At 39.2% G+C, this 19,119-nt stretch overlaps 2 protein-coding genes across 2 annotated transcripts; one reads left to right on the top strand and one right to left on the bottom strand.

Annotated features, from left to right (window-relative positions):
* Positions 1 to 1,081: 1,081 nt before the first annotated feature.
* On the bottom strand, positions 1,082 to 5,383 carry LOC144527190 (uncharacterized). The gene is made up of 2 exons (XM_078265117.1): positions 4,671 to 5,383; positions 1,082 to 3,727 (listed from the first exon to the last, which is right to left on the bottom strand). The coding sequence occupies exon 2, from the start codon at positions 3,572 to 3,574 to the stop codon at positions 1,925 to 1,927; it is 1,650 nt and encodes a 549-aa protein (XP_078121243.1). The 5' UTR covers positions 3,575 to 3,727; positions 4,671 to 5,383; the 3' UTR covers positions 1,082 to 1,924.
* A 926-nt stretch (positions 5,384 to 6,309) lies between these two features.
* Positions 6,310 to 17,931, top strand: LOC144527184 (uncharacterized). Its single transcript, XM_078265105.1, has 3 exons — positions 6,310 to 6,416; positions 12,046 to 12,155; positions 12,256 to 17,931. The coding sequence occupies exons 2-3, from the start codon at positions 12,059 to 12,061 to the stop codon at positions 15,960 to 15,962; spliced, it is 3,804 nt and encodes a 1,267-aa protein (XP_078121231.1). The 5' UTR covers positions 6,310 to 6,416; positions 12,046 to 12,058; the 3' UTR covers positions 15,963 to 17,931.
* The last annotated feature ends 1,188 nt before the right edge of the window (positions 17,932 to 19,119 follow it).

Raw genomic sequence — 19,119 nt, 5'->3', positions numbered from 1 at the left:
CATACATTTATTGACATAATCACATTTATCATTTACCTTACGTGTTATCTGATAATAGGCACTGCAGATGGCATCACTGTGGGGTTTAAATGTCCAAAGACACATGTTTTATCAGTCATTAGCAAGTTGACTATCTGATCACACATTTAAGCCACTGCAGAAGAACTGTGGTCAATATGACTGTTCTACATCAATCTAAACCTATTTCTTCATCATTCTTTTGTTTTTATTTTTTTTTTAGATAATTTTTTTGGGGCGTTTTCCCTTTAGATATTGACAGTGGATAGACAGGAAAGGGGGGAGAGAGAGTGGAGATGACACGCAGAAAAGGGCCGGAGGTCGGATTTGAACCCACGCCGCTGCAAAGGACTCAGCCTACATGGTTGATGATTATAGGTCATAAAGACTCCTGAAACAGGATTTTGACACCAGACAACATTAGTCTTTCCAGCTCCTGACCAAAGGTGCTGGACCAGTCTTTTTCTAAAAGGCCCTGGTGAAGCTGGTGGACCTCTGACTCCACACCAGCAACACCTAGACCAAAGGGGGAGAGGTTTCAGCTGAACCAAACTTTCGAATCCAAACCAATACAAGCCAATTTTGAGCACCTGCAACTGTCAACAATAAGTTCTCAGTTTCCATGTTTGTTTTTTTGTGGGAGAATTTCTAAATCTTGTAAGATACTAGTTTCCCAAACACAAACAGCAGATTACCCAATTCCCTCGTTTGGCTGTCCACCTCATTCTTATTAAAGGCTGATCATATCAACAGTGCAAAGTGGTTACAGCCTCCAAACATCCACAATCCTAATAGAACTCAGCCATCCTCTATCAGTCAGTGGGAATACACTTTTTGAATGAAACTATTGTGTTCAGGTTTGTTCCATATCTCTGATATTTACAGTAATTGAATGAAGTTGTTGTAACTTACTGCTTGGACTAGAAGTCTAGCCCAAAAGATGTTGGACTATTTGAGAGAATAAAGACCATGTTCAATGATTTGAAGTTGTTGCCACAACTGTGTAAAGGTTGATTTGAATGGTCCTAGAAGAGGAGTTGACACATCAGAAGACAGCAGGAAACACATTTATACAAAACAGATGTATTTATTGTCATTTAACAATGTCTCCATTATTCAGTAGGAGCCAACGTATTATTACAGGACAATAAAATGCAATTCAATACACATTTTTGTAAAAAATACAAGCTATATTTTTCAAATTTCAAAGACAAAAATTGAAGAGCAGAAAACATATATACTGGATACTGTAAACTAAGCGCAGTGTGGATATATGTAAACATTTAAGGAATTATATAAGTGATCATAATAAAATATAAAAATTAACATCACATTTTCAGTGTTCAGGTTTGCAGAGTTAAAAGAGCTGCAGACTTTTACATTGGTGGTGATGGTGACAGGAAGTCAATGCTTTCCAGCACACAATATGGTCACACTTAAAAATGTATCACCACACGTTAATCTGTGTGTTCATTTTTTTGTAAACAGCACATGCAGATATGTCAGGAATACATTTGCAGGAATACATTTTTACAAAACAAACGCCAGATTTTTATCTTAGACAAATTTATGCTTGAGATTTCCTGAGTCAAAGTCATTTTAATCTCAGGATTAGTAACAAGACACATACTCTGCTTTTTCTCTTGTGACTATCAGAGACCAAACTCATTGCCTCCACCGAGGCTTGGCCTCAGATTTTTCTCTTTCAATAAGTATGTCAATGTACTTTGGAAGAGTATTTGGCTTAAACAAGATCACATTTTACAACACATACAAATCAACAATGAAATAACACACTTCAGTAGCTGTCTGATTAGAGCTGAAGCAATGTGATAGCAATTGGAAAGTGTATAGATAGCACAGCACAGTTTTGAGTGTCATGTCGACACAGTACAAGCTTTTTGCCCTAGATTTGAGATTCTTGACGATGGAGGAGTTTCTCTCCTCTGGCTGCTTTAGCCAATAACTCTGCTTTATCTCTCATTTTTATCAAGGACTCAACTCGTTGCTTCCAGCCTGGCTTGACCTCAGATTTCTCTCCCTCAATAAGCATGTCAATGTAGTCTGTAGTGGAGAGAGGATCTGGCTTCAGTGCTATCTCTTTAAGTCTGTTTAAACACTGAGAAGACCTCTTCATCAGTTTCACCACCTCAGCCTGCACATTATCATAGTCAGCCTTCAGCTCATCAACCAATTCCTTAACAGTTAGTTTAGCCTCTGTGGCCTTCTGGTACTTTTCTTTCAGCTCTTGCACTGTTCGTTTTTCTTTAACATCCTCATAGTCCCATCTGTACTTCTGATTATAATGTACATTCCAAATACATTTATTTGGACACTCAGTACAGTATCCATTTTGTCCCATTGCACAACAGCCTGCTTTATCTGCATCATTTGGTATTCCACAGGGAAAGTGACAGGTGACATGGCACTGCTGACAGTTGGTGATGTAATTTCCAGTTCCAGAAATATCTCTTTGAACAGGCTTTCTGATGTTGACATAAAACTCAAACTTCTCATTCCTGCTGATTTCACCCTCATGCTCTTTTAGTTTTCCAGTTGTCTCTTTTATCTCCTCAAGCTTGGCTAACCCCAGTTTAACCTGCTTCTGCACATTTTCAACTGAATTCTCGAGCTGCTTTCTTTCTCTGAGGACCTCTTTCGTCATTTTTAAGCTTTTGGTTTCTATGATATTTAAAGCAACAAAGAACCTCTTCATGCTTTTTGTTCCCATGTTCCAAAACATCTTATCAAAGCATCCATCATCTTCATCATCTCCACTCATACTGTCTGCTGCAGATGATTTGTTGTCTGCAAACAACGCTGAATTATTGAATTTGAAGTGAACTGGCAGCCCGCTTTTTGTTTTAGGACATGGGACACCTGAAGCATTGATTGCCTCTAGAACTGGTGGTTGCTGGCCGTCTGCGAATGTCACCAGAACCCGGATGTTTTCTGCCACATCTTTGCCAAAGATTGAGAGCACAGAATCAAACACATATTTCTGTGATGGTGTGAGTCGTGCTAAAGCAGCCTGAGCTACAAAACACACAGCGTCAATTTCACTGACACCACAATCAGCAGAGAAGAGATTACGTAGCTGTTCCGTGATCATCTGGTCTCTTTCTATGCCTCTTGTATCTCCAAAGCCTGGAGTGTCAACAATGGTCAGTGAGCAATCTATTTCAAAGCCTTCCTGGTGGTTGATTTTGTACACAGTGACTTCAGAAGTCTGACTTTCAGCTTGTGATTTCAACTGACCCTCATCAACTAACTTAAACCGATATGAATCGTCCCATTTGACACCTAGAATGTAATTGATCATCCCATTGATGAGAGTTGACTTCCCAGCCCCAGTTGCTCCGAGAACCATTATGGTGCGATTAGTTTTAAGTGTTGAGTCTTTACCAAAAATGAATCGCTTGCACCCATCAACATTGATTTGTTCTTCTTTCAGGGGAACTTTATAAACAGGGAGAGGCGTCTTGGATTTTAGCAATGTGCTTTTGTCTTTGTAAGCATCAGCAAGCCGTTTGTGGCTTTTGAAATAATTCAACATTTTGAAGTCCTAAATTTACAATCAAGATGACCAAGCCCAACCCTCTGAGGAGGAAGTAACTAGTTCTAATCAGAAAACATTTAAGACTCTAAGTCTGTGCAGTAAAAGTGTAGGCCTATGTCTTCTGCTCTGGAAGTGCACTCAGGTCCAAATCTGCAAAAGATGAAATGAAAAATAAAAATGCACAGAATTCAACCCTCAGTTGCAGCACCATGTGTTCCCTATTGCTCCTAGTGCAATCTTAAAACTAATACATGTCAGAATGTGCCGACTAATATTGAATTACGTAAGGCACAGATACAGTGTACTACTGCCAGGAAGCAATATAAATGTAAATCAATTGTTAAAATCTTTTTGTGGAATATTTTCCATTGTAGCATGTTATGGATGGGGTCTATTGGGTCAACTGACAAATTCAAATCAGCAGTTGGCAACAGAGCTACATATCAGGATTAATATGAACAACATGACAAATATTAAGTACTGTATTTGTAGGATATCTCTTCATAAAAAGTCCGTTTTTAGACCGTTAGTACGTTTCCATAGTAACTGACTCAGAGTTGTGGCTGAACTGTCTTTGTGAAACCCAAAATCCAGAGAGTCAACCAACACTGAGTTTGAACTAAACCTGCTTTCTGAAATGGGGCCCACAGTGTCCCCTAGAAACATCATAATAATAGCAGAAGGTATTGTCAGGTCTCCTGAAATAATGTACATTTTTTAAGTTTTAAGTCAATATTCCTACATGTTTGTTGTGAATGGATACCATTATCTTTATTATGTTTCTTTCTTTCTCTTCTTTTAATCCTTATGTAAAACACATCAAGTGGGCATGAAATGTGCTCCATAAATACTGCTTGCCCTGCTGCCCTGGATTTGTTTTCTTTTTCTTTTGTGATGTGTACGGAATATATGGAAGGCAACGTAATTTTAATATATAAGAAAATGAGCATCAACTCAGACATATTTCCTAGCAGAAATGTGGACTTAAAGCAAACACAGGTGTAAAAACTAACATTAATACTGACTCTGTTGCTCAGTTGTTACGGGGTGCGGTGTATTGTTTGTTTTTTTACCCTCATCATTTGAAACTTACCTGTGGTAGCGATGAAGGCAGTGATGTTTCCTGTTTCCTGTACGGGACTCTCACGCCTCCTCAAACCATAGCCAGGGTTTCCGTGGGGTCTAAAAAAATCTAAAATTTAAAAATTTTAGGTGTTGTGTTCTAGGTCTTAACTTATTTTAAATGGGTCTTAATTTCCCTACGTCTATGTAACACTACCTGCTTATCCTATTAATGCTCATTGAATGTTTTTTTTATTCTGTAGTTCTTTTTTTCGCTCGTCACTTTTATTTAATTTGAATACGTTTATTAACTTTGCAACAACTTTTGTGTCTGTATTTATACTATGTATATATAATATATACTTTGTGGCCAAATGGCCCCTGAATCATTGCCATGCCTTCAAAGGTCTCCCATTGTGTTTGTCAAAACAAGCACATGGCCAAGAAGCCAGCCTACAACAAGGCACGGCTGCCAACCACTAATCACCGCCTCCAGCTGCCTCTCGTTTGCCCTCGTCAGGCCAGGACAAAGGAGCCACGCCGACCAAGGCGCGTGAGTCTGTGTTTGCCACTCAAGCTAACCACTGCTCTGTTTCCTGCCCCCAGAAAGCCCGTAAATCAAGTCGAGGACAACGGGAGCCGGATGTCTGTTCAATCTCCACTGGAACTCGAGGTCTCCTGTCCCCTCCTTGCACAACTTCACCAGTGAGCCCCTCTACTGCACCTCGCCTACCCAGCTGAATTCCCCAAGACCTAACCCAACCCTGCACACCAGCCACGCCACGAGGGAGCTACACCGCTGCACTCCTTACTTTGATGTACAAAGAAAAATAGAGCACCCACCTTAGTGGGTTTTCACTGCAATCTGATTCTGGTCCATTCTTGTCCCACCACAACTTATACTATGACTGTATTTAATATATATACTTGTACTATATATACTGTTATGTCAGGATATAGGTCTTCATTTTATTTCATTCATTAAGGTGTTAAAAAGGTCTTAAAGTCTTACATTTGACTTGTTGAAACCCTGCATAGTTCAAAACACACTGACAAGTTTGAGTTGAGTCTGTCTCAACTTTTCACCACAGGCCTGCTGCGTTTTTGAGTGTTCCTTCTGTGGCCCCCCCCATCTTTGCACTCAATAACAGATTGATAACACATGCATATAAATCACCAAATATCTAAAGCAATAGAGTATGATTAAATTAGCACAAAGTAATCAAATGCAATCCTTTAATTTAGCATCACCAAGTTAAACCAAGTATGTTTGTATTTAACAGTTGGCAGGTGCTTGAGTTGGAAGCAAAGTTCCTAGTGAACACATCTTATAGACATATACTTAGACATGGCTTCATTGAGTTCATTATTAAATTATCCATTATAGTATAAGCATAACACATAAGCATGCATTTGAGAAGGAAAAGTCTAGTTATCTAACTTCACTATTCTGAACTGTGAATATATATTTAAATGAGTTCATCTTATTACCAGATGTCTGAGATACACAGGGACAGAAACCGACTTGACAACAAGTGAGACCATTTCCCAGAAACCCATTGTGTGAACCTGAAAGAGAAAGGTAATCGCTGCAATGTTTGATCAATCGTTGAAAAAGTTGACACTCTGCAGGTCATGCCATTTCTGGGAAATCAGCCTGATTCTCCTCTGTGCCGCCTCCTATTAATGAATAAAGATCTAGGGGCGTTTCTCTCTCAGAGAGGATATAATGTCTGAAACTACAGCTGCGCCTCAGATGATCACACACATCTTCACTGTAAGTACGATCAGTTCTCTTTTGTTAATGTGCTGTTGCATGCCCCAGCTCTGCTGCGGAGTAAGAGTCCCGCAGTTTCTTGTTGCTTAACCAATGACTGTGGCTATGTTTTTATATGATGTAAAAGCAATGCAGTAATATATACTGTGTTATAACATTTATTCAATAAAGTATTCTGATTCTGAAGTAGATAAAAAAGAGGCTCCATAGAAAAGGAGAAATTGTTCAAGGTAGGTTTATGCAGTTACATCTGCAGGAAGGAAAACAATTTATGATAGCTATTAAAATAGATGAGAGAGGCTTTCTTCAGAGTTTTTACAGAATGGAATGTAACAGATTTAGAAGAAGTTTAGATCCAAGTCCACCTTTTACTTTTTTATAAAGCATTTGACTATTGATAGACGTTTACAAAGTGTATTGGGAGTAAAATAAGACTGTACCCATACTAGCAGACATTGCCATCTAAGGTTAGCAATGTCAGTCCACCACTTTGGTACAGACTGATATATTAATACAAATGTTGCATGGATTGCTGAAATCAGACCCCTGTGTTTAAAGAAAAAAGCAGTACCATAAGTAAACTTTTCAATGTCTATTTAGTTAGTTTGTGGTTTGGAGTCTGTGTCATTGAAGTTTATTTACAATCAGTGTTGGGAGTAACGCGTTACAAAAGTAACGCAATTACAGTAATGTATTCATTTTTGCTGTAATGCAGTAATATAATGCATTACTAATACATTTTTGGTAATATTATACCCGTGTGACGTTGGACTGAAATGACTCAGCTGTATTTCACATGAGGTCTTATAGGCCCAAGCACTTTTTTATTTTCACTGATTTTATTTTTGGTATTCTTTAAAAATACGGCCAGCCCCACAGAGCTATTAGCTACATGCCTAGCTATAAATGATTTCAATGTTACCAGCCTTTATTTGGTAGCCTATCTTTTAGCCAATGTTTGGCAAATAGCAGGATTCCTGTTTTGCCTGTGTTTTATTTTTTTTAAATCAATTATAGGCTTTGTTTAGCCTACATCTTATTTCTTGTGAAGGTGGACTGGAATTACTGAGTCGTATTTCCAAAAGGCCTAATTCTCCAAGAGCACTTTTTGATTCTTTATAAAGCATAAGCTATGTCATCCAATGTGTGCCAGCTTTGTGCTGTGAACTTGAATTAAAAGAGAATAAAAGAATAAAAAATGAAAATAATAAGAGATTGTGATATAAAGTATACATAAGTAGCCTTGATGGAGCCACAGACTGGAGCACTGCAGTGCTTGCATATGGCTCTGTGGTTTCCAGGTGTTCTTGTTGGAATTGGTTCTTCAAAATGAACTAGTACAGATGACCGTTTAGGCCTGCTATTATTTTACATGTCGCTGTTTTTACAGGTCAGGGGCGGATCTAGAAAAATATTTATGGGTTGGCGAGAGGGGGGCAGGAATTTTTGAGGGGTGGCAACATATGGCAGATGAGTGGCAGATGTGTGAGAGAGGAAGCTAACAGTTTTGGACTGTGTGAGAGAGGCAGCGTTGCAGGCAGCATTTGTACAAGATTAGGAACTGTCATTGATTAGTTATAACCATCAGACTGTGTTAACACACACTAACATTTTAGCCTGGGAGAGTATTTTTAGGTTCATTTGTTTATTTTTTTATTTAATCTGAGCTTTAATAGATCTAAAAAACATTCTACACAAAATATTAAAACTCCCCATCTCATTACACTTTCACACTGACAACTTTCCCTAATTATTCATATTTAAGCAAACATGAATGTTTATATTTATTTGATGTCTAAACAATGTCTCTTACATTTTATAAAAATGTCCATCTTTGTCATTTGCTGTTCTTATTCATATGTAACGTAGTATATATGCAGCATCAGTTCCCATACCATGTGGAGCAGCTCCACTGGAGCTCGTTGGTGATGGCCCAGCCCAGGCACTCTGCTTTCCCTTTCACTGTCTGAGCCCTGCACGGTGTCTTGTCTCTGGCTTTCTCCCTCCTCATCTTGGTGATGCTCTCCCTCCATATCTCCACCTCTGTGGTGTTCTCCCACCTCCTCCTGTTCCTGGTCACCTTGGCCTTGTATTCTATCTCTGTCACCTTTCTGTTGCCCTTTTCTCTCCACCTCGTCTTTGTCTTCTCTCTCTCCTTCCACCTCTTTTCTCTCTCCTTCCACCTCTTTTCCCTCTCCTTTCACCTCATCTTCTCCGTCTACCTTGCTCAGTTCATTTTCTATTTCTCTCGCCTTTCTCTTTGGTGAGAAAAAACTACGTATGCTACCTTTCCTCTTCATTTCTGTAAGATTCAAAGTCATTTTACAATGTTTTCCTTGACAGACGTTGAGTCAATAGTAGCTTTTGTAGCCTTTACACAGAACAATCGTCAGACCTAAGTAACATTATATGTAGGTTATAGTTAGCAAAATAACATTCTTCAACCTGATTTTTATCATCTCAAAATCAGCATCGCAACTATGCTAGCACTGTGCTTTCGTTATAATTTCATTTCTTGATAGATCGTTAATCCGTTTTGACCTCTTTCCTCCTGTGTGTCTCCTTTCCTCACGACTCCTGGCTCCCTCGCTTCGCCCCATTCAGTTTTCCAAACAGATCAGTCTCTTGCCGCTCTGGCGTCATCTCGTGCTGCATTCACCGCAGTCGGACACTGGAGATTTGCGCTCATAAATTGTCAAACTGGCCATAACTTTTAATTCGTTGCTGCCAACTGGGGTGGCAGCAGGGGTGGCGAGGCTTTCTTTTAGGGTGGCATTTGCCACCCTATGCCACCCCGGTAGATCCGCCCCTGTTACAGGTGTTAAATCTATAAACGTGTGTAATCTGAAGATGTAAGGGACTTCTGAAACTTAAAAAGTCCAGTGTTGACCATCAAATTGTGTAGAAAAGAAGCTTTCAAACTAGTTTCCACCTCAAATAGTTTGGCAACCATTTTAAATACTTTGTTAAAGTAAAGCATTCTGGGAAATGGAGTCATGTTCCATCATGTTCCACAAAATTACAATTACAATAAATCAAACTTTTGTTCTGTGACTAGAGGTTTTAACATTCATTGCTGGGGGGAAACATTTCCTATTAATGTAATCTGTACAAGTAGTTCACACTAATATCATTTATAGAATATGTAATGCAATCATATCTGACATATATTGTAAAGCTTCAATGTCAAACACTTCACTTAAATTATGTATTTGGTCATTCTTGTGAAGCTTGGAATTTTTATACCTTGGCGGTTAACCATTTACCATGCAAAACCATGATTATTAACCATAATTTAATTCAACTTCTGTTGGGAGAAAAGCATATGTTGGTTCAGAAGTCAGTATAGCAGAAGCTGAAAGGTGGTACGTATTTTATTTCTGTTCTTTTCCCAGTTTATTTAACTGTCAAGACTATTTAGTTTGTTGCTTTCCATTATCTCATTGTATGATGAAAAATGAATTCAGCGACAGATGGCACAGTCAGCTCAGTTCTATTCCATCCAGTCTGATGTGAACACTGTTGATTAGTAAAATAAATAATAATAATGAACACAAAAGAAACATGGTTGTTAAATGTCACTTTTTTAATGAAAGATGAAAAAACATTCTAAACAACATACTAAATACTAAAAATAATACATTTTTAGTTTGTCATTGGTTTCGCAAGATGTTTATTAGCTAAAAAGGTTAGATGTTTATTAACCTTCAGACGATCAAATAGTTTTTAAACTTGACATCGTACAAACTCCACCAAAGGAATAGTTCTGATTTTTCTTAAGTGTGGATGTATGAGCTACTTCTCCAGTCAGTGTATTAGCGTCAGTAGATGGTGGTCGGTCCCAGTTTGGAGAAGCAGGCAGGAGTACCCACATGGAAGCTAAGCAATGTACTGCTGTGGACTGGGGCAGCAGCTAAACACATTTTAGACACTTAAACATATCTATATCAGTTGCAGTAGACAATATATTTAGAATGTTTTCACGCTTTACCTTGCCGTCAGACAGCCCTTTCCTACTGAACATTTTCTCAACCGTAGATATCCGTATTCCTATGCCCATTCAGTCTCCCTCTGCAAAGGTTCTTCTTCATACTCTGGCTCATAAAGATATCCTCTTGTCTCCACTGGGAACAGCATTTTGTCATTGCTGTCACAATCATTCCATTTTATTTTCTTGTAGTTGTTTATTATTGCATAAACAGCCTGAACCAAACAGCTGATCTGCGTAATACAGTCACACTTATGCGTAGGAATGAAGAAGTGTTGTGGAAGTTTCTTTTTGCAGCAGGAGTGGATTTAGAAAGTTAAACAGTGAAACAAAATAAAGACAGTTGAAGATTAAACCAAGTTTGTTTTTTTGTATTTTATTATATATTTGCAAATACAGTGGGGCAAAAAAGTATTTAGTCAGCCACCAATTGTGCAAGTTCTCCCACTTAAAAAGATGAGAGAGGCCTGTAAAACCACACATGTTCTAGTCTAAACATGACTCTGCATTTCTTACAGGCAACTTTAGACATAGAAGACAATCTGAAATACAGGAGACATCCTGGAGCCGTTTATCTTAATTGTAAGGGGACAAATGAATGTACCGAGAGAGAGTTTTAGGGTGACCTTGTAGCCCCTATCTGTTCAGACAAACAGTGCTCACTATGTTCCAGACTTTGTGGCTCCCACTTGGTTTGTAAGAATCAACATGTGAGAATCAGAAAGACATGAGAGTCAGAAAGTTAGAATTAAGACAAGAATATATAAAAAGTCATGCTTGAATGTAATTTTCCATTACAGAAGTTCTACAGTTTAGAAAAAGTAGTGCCAAACGCAAGGGCTCTGTGGCAAAGCAATGAAAATATTCCAAATACAGTGTACACTTAACTAGAGGCGGAGTTGCAATCGGGAGAGTCTGGAATTTTCCCGGTGAGCCAGTAGGGTTTCGAGGCTGCGAGGCCCAGTCTGATAATAGTTAAACATTGCAATTTCTTAGCAACACTGCTGCCTGCGGCCGCTGGTCACACTGCAGCCTCTGCTCAACCTGTACGGTGGGCTGCAGCAGCCTCTTATTTCAATACAAACACAAGCTAATCAGAAAGCATTAACGGTGACAACCATGTCTAGGATTTTCAGAAATATAGGGGGATCAGTGAGCTGCCCCTCCCCATATGGTATAGCCCTGGTGACGTAAAGCCATCGAACACCTCTTTTTTTCTTTGTCACGTTTGGAAGTCTACGATAAAAGAAAGTGTGTGAGTCTAATTATGGAAAGCCAAAAAAGAAAAGGGGACGGTGGCGCTGAGATGTTCAGACTCAAAAGGAAAAAAGGGATTGTGTTGCTGTGCTGTGTGTTGTTCATTCAGTACATTGCTTAGCTTCTGGGTTGGAACACTTGCCTGCTTCTCCAAACTGGGTCCAAAGTACTGTAGCTACACTGACTATGGAGAAGTACCTCATACAATTACACTTCAAAAGATCCAAACTATCCCTTAAATTGGCATCCTAAAGTGTTCACCAAAAAGCAACATGTTTTATTGTTACTCTTGACTTCAGAGGAGCTTGTCTTTGTTAAAGCAACTATATAAGATGTCAGAAAAGATGATGAGCAGTAAACTAACATACTTTCTGTTTTTTCTAGTCTAGATTAAGGGATGGTTGAAGCCAGCAGAACGACAGAGGTGGCCGCGCTCGGCCGGCCATTCAGCCTCGGGATGCTGTACGACTGCCGCCAAGATTCACTCGTCCCTGGTAAGGATCCACATGTTAAGTTATTAAATGGAACTGAACGACACAAGCTTATATCATGCAGTAAAAGGCAGTCTAACTTCCTTTAATTCTTTTCTGGCAGGCATAACACTGTGGGACTGTGATGACTTGGAAAAGAATACAAGAGAAAGACCACAACACAACAGTGACTTTGAGATAGTTGCTTCTGAATCAATTGAGGATAAATCCTCAGCGCTAACAGTTGAAGCCTCTCTGAAAGCAAGTTTTTTAGGTGGACTGGTCAAGGTTGAAGGATCGGCCAAATACCTGAATGATCATAAGGCATCCAAAAATCAGGCCAGAGTAACTCTGAAGTACAAAGCTACCACAAAGTTCCAGGAACTGTCGATGAATCACCTCGGAAGAGGTAATGTTAAGTATCCGTATGTCTTTGAGAAAGGATTAGCAACACATGTGGTCACAGGTGTCCTTTATGGGGCACAAGCATTTTTTGTCTTTGACCGTGATGTGTCCGAAAAGGAAGATCATCAAGACATTCAGGGCAACTTGAAGGTGATGATCAAGAAGATTCCCAGCTTTGCGATTGAGGGTGAAGGTTCACTGAAAATGGAAGACAAGGACAGAGAAAAGGTTGACAAATTTTCCTGCAGATTCTTTGGAGACTTTTCAATTCAGAAATCTCCCACATCCTTTCAGGATGCAGTAGAAGTCTACCAAAGCCTGCCAAAATTGTTGGGAGCTGACGGAGAAAACGCCGTACCAATGAAGGTCTGGCTGTTGCCATTGACAAGTTTAGATTCTTCTGCTGCCAAACTTGTCCGTCAGATAAGTATAAGATTAGTTCAAGAATCACAGAGTGTCCTGGAGGACTTCAGTGAGCTGGAAATGAGGTGCAATGATGCACTGAGGACCACCACTGCACAGCAGTTTCCACAGATTAGCAAAAAGATTAAAAGTTTTAAAGAAATGTCCTCTGAGTTCAAGCTGGAATTCCAACGAACGTTGGCAAAGAAACTTCCGTCAATCCGAGGAGGAGGAGAAGAGGAGGATGGGCTCGCAGAGATCCTGAAGAAGAGACATTCTTCTCCTTTCAACAGCAAAAACCTGAACGAGTGGATGGACTGTAAAGAGAGAGAAATCTGCATGTTAAAGTCTTTCACCAACATGATGAAAAACACCAAGATTGTCCCTTCTCAAAATGGTCTTCATGAGGAAGTTCTCAGTGCACAACATGCTGTGTGTTTTGTTTTCACCTCACTTGGAAGTGCTGAACCGTACCTTTCAGCTTTATCAAACTACTTAAAACAAACACCAGAAGACGCTCAAGGTGCACATACCCAAGATGTAGAGAAGGAACAATGGTACCTTTCAAACAAAGTAGCAGATTCATTGCGGAACCAAGCAAAGCTCTTCAGTGACTTTGCAGAGGCCAACAAGGAGAACAAGAAGATTAAGTTCCTGACAGTGGGTTCAACAAATGAGACACAGAAAGGTTCAAGCATCTACCTTTATGAAGACGGCTTTTCTGTCAGTGAGAACTTTGAGCCTCCTTCAAAGCCTGAAACAGTGACAGTAAGTGATATAAACCACAACAGTGTGACTCTGAAGGTTTCTCCACCCAGATTTGGAGCAGAGGACATCACCTCCTACTCTGTTGAGTACTGTGTCAGTGGAGAGGATGAATGGAAACAGAAGACAGCATCAAAATCTGAAGAAGTCTCAGTGAGCGATCTGAGTCCTAACACAGAGTATATGTTCAAATGCAGAGCAGTGACCTCAGTAGGTGTTGGGCCAGCCAATGAAGTCACTGGTTCCACTAAAACCTTACCTTGCAGCCCTCCTGGAAAACCTAGAGTTGAACCAAACTCAAGAGAGATATCAGTTAGCTGGGAGAAACCTGCTGAGCTTGGACAAGATGTCTACATTTTGAGCTACATCGTGGAATACGCCAAAACAGACAACAGGGTAAAAGAGGGAGACCTCCAATGGAACGAAATGATGGTAGGAGCTGAAAAGGCGATCATATCAGAGCTTCAGTCAGAGACAGAATATGTTATCAGGGTCAGATGTGATTGTGGTGTAGCTGGCAGAAGCAAAGAAAGCATCACTGTTAATGTCTGCACAACAAAATGTGAATTTGCACGTCTTGCCGAGTTCCTCAAACATATTAGCAAGAGTATACATTCTGAATCTCCATCAGTTTACAAACTGCCTCTGAAAGAAGAAGATATGGATGTCTATGGATGCCGGAGGTATAACCTTGGCAAAGAAAGCATGAGGCAAAATCGCACAATAATGCTTCTTGGAGCAACTGGATCAGGAAAGTCCACTCTGATCAATGGAATGATCAACTACATTGTTGGTGTAGAGTGGAAGGACAATTTCAGATTTCAATTAATTGAGGAGGATCAGACGAGATCACAATCTGAAAGTCAGACATCTGAAGCCACTGTGTACAAAATCAACTACCAAGAGGGGTTTAAAGTCCCCTTCTCTCTGACCATTGTGGACACACCAGGGTTTGGGGACACAAGAGGAATAGGAAGAGACAGGGAGATCACAGAGCAAATCAGGAGGCTTTTTACCTCTGCTAATGGGGTAAGTGAGATTGATGCAGTGTGTTTTGTTACCCAGGCCTCTCTTGCACGACTAACAGCAACGCAACGATATGTGTTTGACTCGGTACTCTCCATTTTTGGCAAAGATGTGGCAGAGAACATTCAGATGCTGGTGACTTTTGCAGATGGCAAGCAGCCACCGGTTCTGGAGGCAATAAGTGCCTCTAGGGTTCCATGTCCAAAAAATGATATAGGGCTTCCAGTTCACTTCAAGTTCAACAACTCTGCATTGTTTGCAGATAACAGAAGCAGCAGTGACAGGGCCTGTGATCTGGAATCTGATGAGGATGATGACAACTTTGACGAAATGTTTTGGAACATGGGTGCTAAAAGTATGGAGAAGTTCTTCACTGCTTTGAAAGAAATGACAACCAAAAGCTTGCTCATGACCCAAGAGGTTTTAAAAGAAAGAAAGCATCTTGAAACAGCAGTTGAAGGTTTGCAACCGCAAGTTAAAGCTGGATTAGCAAAACTTGAAGAAATAAGGACAACCAAAGAAAAGATTAAAGAGCATGAATCAGCCATGGCTTCAAATGAAAACTTTGAGATTGAGGTGGACGTTATTAAGCCAGTCAAAAAACAGCTCACAAAGAAAGGAGAGTACATTACCAACTGCCAGAAATGTTCTATAACATGCCACTACCCATGTGCGATAGCAGATGATGATCAAAAACATGGCTGTGCATCAATGGATAAGACAGGGATGTGCACTGTCTGCCCTGGAAAATGCATTTGGAACGTGCATTTCAACCAAACATACAGTTGGGAGTATGTTAAAGTAAAAGAGAAGCAGACACTGCTGGAGCTAAAAGACAAGTACAAAAAAGCTACACAAGAAAAGATGACTGTTCAGGAATTGATTGAGAGGCAAGAGGAAGAGATTGTTCACCTTCAAGACATGATCGTGTCCCTCATGGATCAGTCGGCTCACTCTATAACTCGTCTGCAAGAGATCGCGCTGAGGCCTAACCCTCTGACCACTCCAGAGTACATCGACATGCTGATTGAGGGAGAAAAGTCAGAGGCAAAAGAGGGTTACACGGCTCGAATTCAGTCTTTGGAGGCAATGAAGGAAAAGGCAAAAATCATCTCCAAAGTAACTAAACGAGATAAACTCACAAAAACAGAAGAGGAATTGTCTGAAGAAAAACAGGAGAGAAAAGAAAAGAGAGGTTGGTTTAAGAAAGCTGCAAATTTCTTTGGATATTAGTGAAAAACATGCCATGGCTGCAGCAATGTGTTAGTATAAACCAGAACCAGAAAAGTGAGTTAATGGATGAAAAATAAGTCAAAAAGAGCTGAGCAATTGTGAGAACATTGGTATGTTGACATGATTAACATTAATGTGTAAATTTTGTATTGTTATGATGGTAACATGCTATCATTTTGTAAGTTATGCTAAAGTTATCATGATATATGACATGTTAGCACTTCCGCTTTGGCTACATTGAATGCGTAACGTATGTGGACCGTTAGCAGAGCGTATGTGCTGCGGAATGTATCTTTTAAGCGGCTACACCTTCTGCGCACACACAGCGTAGGATTGCATGAGTCACAGGCGAGACGGAGAGCTTTTGCTTTGGGATTGTTGTTGTTCCTTCAGTTTTTGGAGCTGGCACAGCACTGTGAAACATCAATCTACTGTCAGCTGTTATCAGAGGACGCAGGGGAGGGAATCAAGAAATAAAACAGAAATTCTCAAAATGAAACTGCCAACACACTCATTGACAGTCATTAAGTTATATACCTGTATATCGGTAGTTTAATTTAAAAGAAATATAGACACTTTGTGATCCTTTTCTGTGTAAAAGAGCCGCACACACCTCGCGTAAAAAATAGAAAGTAGAAAACTGTCCTATTTTGACTCTTGTAGAGCAGATCTCTGCGGAGCATACGCACCATTACGCGCTGCTGTCTGTACAGTGTCGCCAGTTTCCTAGATTATTTCCGCGTACGTTACGTATGCAATGTAGCCGACCCGTTACACTTTAGGTAAGCATGCTGATTTGAATTCTCTCTAACCTTTTGTTATTAACAAGCTTTTTTTTTTTTTTACTTTTTTTGCCAGCTGGTGGCACTGGATTAAATCAATTCTTTGTTCGGTTGAAAGAAGGAAGTCAGCTGGAGCATTGGTGCCTTTAATTTTTGCCACAGATGTTTGTTCTCTTTTTTATTAATGAAACTACTTAGTACTTTGAATATACTCTGATTATATACTAAAGAAGTATGATTAAGTACTTGGTTTTGGGGTTTGGCGGTTACTGTAAGTTTTTTTTTGTCTTATAACAGGATCGTAACAAAGACGATAACATACTTGATGTTTATTTTACATAATCAAATTGAAGATTTGATGTATCTTTTAGTAGGTTAAAGCTGCTATTTGTGACCTTCATCCTGTTCAAAGTTCAGCAGATGACAGCTCTTCATGTGTGCAGTTTGTTGAGTTCAAACCTTTGTTCTTAGATGGCATTGGTAATGATAAATATAGGAATAATACATTGATTCGAAGTATTACAGATTTCAGCTTTAACATTTGACCTATATTATAACCCATGATGCATGTTGTGTATTTGTCTTTAATAGTTTCTTGCTTGCCCAGTTGTACCTTAAATACTAGAAACAAACCTGAACACTGAAAATATGATGTTCAGTTTTATTTTCTATTGTGATCATTTAACTATTATTTTTTATAGAAAGGTTTAGATATATTTACATTGTTTAATACAGGTTTTTAAGCAGGAATATTAGCTTCATGTTAAGTTTTTAAGTTTTTTATCTGCTCTTCAATTTATTTTATTTGACATTTGAAGAATAAACAGAATAATGTTAATGAGTTATTATATTGATGTGTATAAATGTTCATGTTGTTCTGTCCTACTGAATCATGAGGTTCAGATAAAGGTTTGAATATATTTTAATTGCAACCAGTTTACTTTGTTCATATTTCTACACTGGGTTATCAGCTTCCTGCTTATTTTAACATGTTTATCTACTAGTAGATTAGACATGAAGTTTATTTTCTTGGAGCTTTTGAAACATGAAGACAATGTGGATCATTTTAATGTCTCCTGATGTATATTTTGTCACGTTATTGTCCTGTGGGGTAATACGATGGCTGCCACTGAAAGATGGAGAAATCATTTAATAATAAACAATAACTGAATGTTATTACGCCCCAAGTGTTGTCTGTTGTCCTCTGATGTGTCAGTGTGGCTTTCTTTACTCTCTGCAGCTCCGTTTTCTCTTCCAGGACCTTTCAGGTCAGTCTGACAGCAGCGCTGCAAAGTAACGGACTACATTTACTCTAGGACTGTACTACAGTTTGAAGGTACTTTTCCATTCATGCTACTTTATACTTCTACTTGGACACATTTCAGAGGGAACTGTTGTGTTTTTTACTGCACTACATTTATCTGACAGCTATAGTTTCATGCTAATGTCTCTTATAATTACTAAAAAGACCAATAGAGACACAAAATAACTACAGAGACAAAACCATGAAGACAGCAAAGACTCACAGGGAAATATTGAGCTTTTTTTAACAACCAAAAAAGTCACACAAAGACACAACATGAGAGGGATATATTGTGGTTACTCTTATAGTCACTTTTCAGATTTTATACAAAAACATATGTTATAAAATAAATTGTTAAAGATTAAACCAGTGATTTCCAACCTTTTTGACTTGTGACCTCTTCATGTCCAGACCCAGTGGAGGCGCCTGACGCAGCACACCTGTTGTTTTAAATGGCCAAACACGCACATAAAAGCCTTATGAGGCACGTCTAACAGCTTTGGTGCAAAGCTGTTTTTCTCCACTACATGTTTGGAGAGAGTTACAGTCTAACTCATTTCTATTCAGGTACTTTACGTCCCAATTAAAATAGCCTATGTCTTAATATCATTAAAATAGAATTGGCGGGTAATAACAGAATAGATTATTACAGATTTTTTAGGACCTGTCCTTCATGGAACATAGTGTAACGCAACCACTGACAGGGGGATCTGTAGTACACAAAACTTTATAAAAAATAACTAAACTTTATCTAAATTACTGCTGGTTCTACGGTGTTGGCACTTTACATCTGATAACGGTGTTGTGTCAAAGTTTTTTCCCCTGTCGAGATCGGTTTCCTCTCTGTTAAAAGGCATAGCGCCCCCCCTCGGTAGTTAGGGTTCAGTTTTAGGTAGAGCGGGGGGGGGACAGAGCTCAATACAACACTGGTAGTGCACAACGGGAGCAGTTTCCTTCATTAACTGATTCATTTCAAACATTTTGTTCTAGACAAAAACATTAAAGAAAAGAAAAACTTGACATATGACATAATTAGGTCAATTGTGAATGTAAAGTCAATACAAAAACTTAA

The sequence above is a fragment of the Sander vitreus genome, chromosome 12 (genome assembly GCF_031162955.1).
Source record: "Sander vitreus isolate 19-12246 chromosome 12, sanVit1, whole genome shotgun sequence".
In the NCBI taxonomy this organism is placed as follows: Eukaryota; Metazoa; Chordata; class Actinopteri; order Perciformes; family Percidae; genus Sander; species Sander vitreus.
Note: the sequence above shows the minus strand (reverse complement) of the source record. Positions and strands in the feature narration are given on the sequence as shown.